Source organism: Equus caballus, chromosome 1, assembly GCF_041296265.1.
Source record: "Equus caballus isolate H_3958 breed thoroughbred chromosome 1, TB-T2T, whole genome shotgun sequence".
Lineage (NCBI taxonomy): Eukaryota > Metazoa > Chordata > Mammalia > Perissodactyla > Equidae > Equus > Equus caballus.
Window position 1 is genome coordinate 157,116,663 of NC_091684.1, and position 5,147 is coordinate 157,121,809.

The 5,147-nt window shown below is 42.1% G+C and overlaps 1 protein-coding gene across 1 annotated transcript; it reads right to left on the reverse strand.

Moving 5' to 3' along the window:
* Window positions 1-1,615: 1,615 nt before the first annotated feature.
* Window positions 1,616-4,859, reverse strand: C1H15orf48 (chromosome 1 C15orf48 homolog). The gene is made up of 5 exons (NM_001195008.3): window positions 4,811-4,859; window positions 4,612-4,673; window positions 4,365-4,450; window positions 3,380-3,440; window positions 1,616-1,891 (listed from the first exon to the last, which is right to left on the reverse strand). The coding sequence occupies exons 2-5, from the start codon at window positions 4,645-4,647 to the stop codon at window positions 1,823-1,825; spliced, it is 252 nt and encodes an 83-aa protein (NP_001181937.1). The 5' UTR covers window positions 4,648-4,673; window positions 4,811-4,859; the 3' UTR covers window positions 1,616-1,822.
* Between the last annotated feature and the right edge of the window lie 288 nt (window positions 4,860-5,147).

The window sequence follows — 5,147 nt, forward strand, 5'->3', positions numbered from 1 at the left end:
AAAGGCATGGTCACCCCTCATAAAACACTCTACAATTTGCTCTCCTCATTAGCCAACTATCACAAGGCCGTTTAGTTTTATTTTCCTAAATGGTATCACATTGCACTTTAGAAGTTTAAGCAAATAAAATTGTGCTTCCTAATTGGTACATGTACTTCCTTGAGATGAAACATGAGAAATTTTCAATCTGAGGAAACTTGAGGCCACAAGGAAGCAGCAGAGGTTGGCGGAAATAGTCTTGCTTTAATCCTTTCAGAATTGCCGAGTCTCTAGCAGGAGCTAGTTATTTTTATTGCCTTGACGGTGATAAGAATTTAGGCCTTCTCTTAAATTTTTATTACATTTAAACAGAAATTAAGAAAAAAGCATCTATCACCTTTATTTAAAAGAGTTAATAAACCTAGGTATATACCCAAGAGAACTGAAAATATATGGCTGCACTAAATCTTGTACCTGGCTGTTCATGACAGCATGATCCATAATGGCCCAAAAGTGGGAAGAATCCAAATGTCCACCAACCGATGGATAAATAAAATGCATCCATCCATACAATGGACTATTAGTCATAAAAAGGAATGATATACTGATAGAAGGCATAACATGGATGAATCTTGAAAACATTATGCTAAGTGAAAGGAATCAGACACAGAGGCCACATAATGTATGATTCCATTTATATGAAATATCCAGAACAGGCAAATCCATAAAGACAAAATTCATCAGTGTTTGCCTGGGGCTGGAAGCAGAGGGGTCAGGAATGGCAGAATGAATGCTATGGTTACAGGGTTCTTTTTGGGGTGATGAAAACGTTCTGGAATTAGATGGTGGAGACAGTTGAAAAACATCATGAATATACTGAAAACCATAGAATTGTGCACTTTAAATGGATGAATACTATGGTATGTGAATTATATCTCAATTTTTTTTAAAGTTAATGAAAAGCAATTTTATCTACTTGGTCCTATTTTCAAGAACAGTCAAGGAGGGAAACCCAGAGGAATGCTGGGTTTGATTGCACCTTCAGTCTCCGAGTCATCACTGGCCAGAGAGAAGAGGTGCCCCAGACTCCTCCCCTCCCCAACCCTCACAGGAGCACCATTGTCAGCCTTGGCATCTTTAGGGCCAATCTCAGCACGCCCCACCTTCCTATTCACCACCAGAATCCCAGCACGTCCTCCAGGACCCATCCTTATGCAATCTCATACCCCATCTCTTCTTCATTTTCCTCACTGAACTTATTACCATCTTTTCTTCATCTCCCTCCAGAATTCAGTTTTATTCATTACTTTATCTCATCTGCACAAAAACAGTCCCCCAGCTAACAGTTGGTGCTCAATAAATTTCTGGTGAATGAATAAACTTGGAAGAAAAGTTTACACAGAAATTTGCACTGGATATTATTTAAAAGATGAAGCTCCATGCTTCAAAATGTGTTTCTCTCCCATAAAAAAAGACTTTCTCCTCCATTTAAATATGTATCTAATCTTTAAGAAATCTTGCACAAATGGTATTTTATTACAGACAATCTAATTTACAAATCTTTATACATTTCAAGGAAAACAGTCAGGCATCATAAACATAAAAATTTCAGTATGCAAAATTCAAACTTACAACAAGAAAATAAACATAGAAACTTATTTTTGGACTACGTGGTTATCACTGCACTATCTTTAAAATTCCTTATCCAGAGTCCGAAAAAGTAGGCAAGCCCTAAAAATGTAGCAGAAGCATTTCCGCACACTGGTACCCATAATCTAGTTTGTGCAGAAGTGTTTCCACTAGATTCATAGAGTACTCTTGGGAAGAAAGGGGCGAGGGCTGGTCATTTGGTCGCCCTTCGGACCTTCTGCAACTCTTCAATGGGCTTCCATTCTTGGTTGATTGTTATAAGCTTTAAAAAAAAAGGAAAATAAAAATGTTTTGCTAGGATCTGTCCTTCCTCCTCTCGTCCCCTTTTGGGATCTGTCCACACTCCCCTCTGAAGAAAGCACCACCACAGCATTTGTAGTCAAAGAATCACCTCTTCCCATCTCTAAAACATGCACAAAACAGTAACACAGGTTGGCTTCTATCCCTCTATCCCTCTAAAGAGCCCTGGGGTTCCTAATTGTTATAGGATCAGAGAGAAGGGTATTATACATTCACCTCACTTTCACTTAACAAGTTCTAAATTTTTAAACTTCCCAAGGCTTTATATGACCTATAAGTTCAAAAAAGTGCATCAGCTCCTTATGAGTGGATGGATAATGCTCCTAGCGTGGGGCTTGGCACACAGTAGGCTCTTGATAAAATTTCTTCATTGTAATTACTCAGTGAAGGTACAAGGGATCTAAGTCATACATAAGGGAAAGGTAGAGAGCTGTGGACAGTCCTTGACTTTCAAAGGACTCATATGCAGAGATTCTCATTTATCCTCACAAGTTCTCTATCACCCCAGGACCTAGGAGATGTAGGTGGTTTCAAAGATCCTAAACATCCTTCACTAAGTCAAACTGTGTTATTACAAAGTTTTGTTAAAAAAAAAACCAAAACATATAGGGGTCAGCCCTGTGGCTGAGTGGTTGGGTTTGCACACTTCACTTCGGCAGCCCAGGGTTGGCCGGTTCAGATCCTGGGCACAGACCTGCACATCACTCACCAAGCCATGCTGTGGTGGCATCCCACATAAAAGAGCTAGAATGACGTACAACTAGGATATACAACTGTGTGCTGGGGCTTTGGGGAGAAAAAGAAAAAAAAAAGAGGAAGATTGGCAACAGATATTAGCTCAGGGCCAATCTTCCTCACCAAAAAAAGTATACTTAAAAAAAATATATATATCTTTCCTGACAGACCTAAGTAGTATTCATTCCAACAGAGTAAATATTTCTTACTTCCAAAATATTTAAAATGTGAAAAATCTTGGCACTACTCTTAGAAGAATGAGTAGATATTAGCTAATTTTGATTAAAGAGAATGTCATTCCTGTTTTCAGGAACTCCTGTTATTTATCACAATAGACCTTATATTAACTTTAGATAAATAAAGCATAAAAATGAGATAATGTATTATAATAATGATAAAAGTTAATATTTGACTGCTTACTATGGGCGAGGCACTGTACTAATGGGCTCTATGTGTTTTATCCTCTTTAACCCTCTTAATTCTGAGGTAGAGCCTTATTATTGGGCCCATTTTATACATTCTGCGAGTCTCAGGGCAAATTGTCTAACATCACCTGTGAATGATGGAACAAGGACTTGCACTAGATCTCTCAAACTCCATAGCACCCTCTCTAACACTCACCAGCACCCTAAAAGTGAAAGGTATTACATCTATTTTGCTGACAAGGGTGCTAAGGCTTGAGCTAACTGTAAATCACTTTCAAATTTAGCAATACCTTTGTAGGTACACTAGGATCCACAGTTTCCCAAGGTTCTGGATTTCTTTTTCGATCAATGCTAAAAATAAAAGAAAGCTGATTAAACAAAGTCAGCGAATTTAAACCAACTCTGATCTTGGGTCTATACACACGCCAGGGACAGACCCAGACTGCCTACCCAGGCATTCATCCATTAACTGAAATTGAGGGAAGATTCCTATCAATCTGCGCTCAAGGAGCTTCACGGTTTGGCTCAAACATTGAGGATCAACACCTCTACAGGTAGGAGGTCAGATTCCCTTCATTGGGCCACACTGGAGAATGTTCCCATAAGATGAGTAGCAACGAGGGTGGAAGCGCCAGGATAAGAACAAGCAAAAGTGTTCTTGCCCTGGTTTCTGGCACCAGCAGAAGGGCTGGACTTGAAGGCTGTAAGGTGGTGAAATGCAGGGCACGAGGTCCCTCTGTCAGAGGCGAGTTTTACTGGCCTTTCCAGCCCTGCGCCAGGCCCAGATCAGTTTCAAGTCTTTGTCTTGCTCATATTCCAGGATGTGTGGTATTTTACCTTCCTATATCCAGAGCTGAGATTGGGTTCATTGCCGACAACTGAATCTATAAACTCTACCGAATTAGGAAAGACCTTTCTAACAAATTGAAATGTAAAAATTTCTTTAAAATAACGATTTAATTTTGATGATGTATATCCCAAAATACCATTTAAGAACTTTAAATTTCAAAACTTAAAAAGAAAAAAAATCAAACTACGCTGCAGGAGAAGAGGAGGAGGGTCAATGGATGAAAGGATATTTAGATACAGGAAACAAACTAATTTTATTCATAGCATAATTTAAGTCTTTTGATACCAGGATGTTTTCTAGTCCAAGTTCACAATTTAACATTCTTATCCTGGGGAGAAAAACCAGGAAACTGATACCATGCATTTCCTAACCCGAAGGTCAACCTAACACTGCCACAAGCGTTTTTATAAATGGTGCCTACTTACATCACATCGGTTTTTCGAAGGGAATATAGAGCAAAAGACGTAGCTCCAGTCGCCGCCACGGTCATGAACGCCACCAAAGGAATAAGCTAACAGAGAACAGGTGGAGAGTAAATATTCCGATGTTTCAACGTGAACTACAACAGAATTGCTATATACCATTGTACACTTTCTTCAAAATTTGCACCCTCTGTTCATCTTTTAAAATTAATATTTTCAGTCGAGATTTTCAACTGCTTTAGAAACTTACCTCCTTCTTTTTCCTCAGGAGTTGGAAAAAGTTCATGATGACTTCAGTGTCGAATGCCAAATCTAGAATTAAAAAGTCCAAGATATTGATCAAAACTTCAGCCCCTAGGACCCAACCTGGGAGGCGTCGACCCATCCAGCGTTCTCCAAAGCCGAGCCTCGGGCCGGCTCGCCGGCGCCTGCGCCCGCGGGCAGCTCACCTGGGGGACGGGCGGGGCGCCGCGCAGACGAAGCTAACGCCCAGAGCCGAGCGCGCCTCGGCCTCGGCGCCTTATATCCCAACCACAACCGCTCCGGAAGCGCCGGCCCGGGCGTTCGGGTCACGCGGGCGGGCAGGGGGCGTACGGGACCTGCCTGACTCGCTTTCCCCGCTCGGCGCCGGCTCCCGGGCGCCCCCTGCAGGCCGCCGTGTCCACAGACGCTGTGCAGCCGAACGCGGGCGCCGGCGCCCCCTGCCGCTCGCCCGGGTTCTAACCCGCCGCCCCGCGCGAGCCCGGGCTGGGCGTGGGCGCTCCGGGTGGTTCCCGGCCAGCCCCG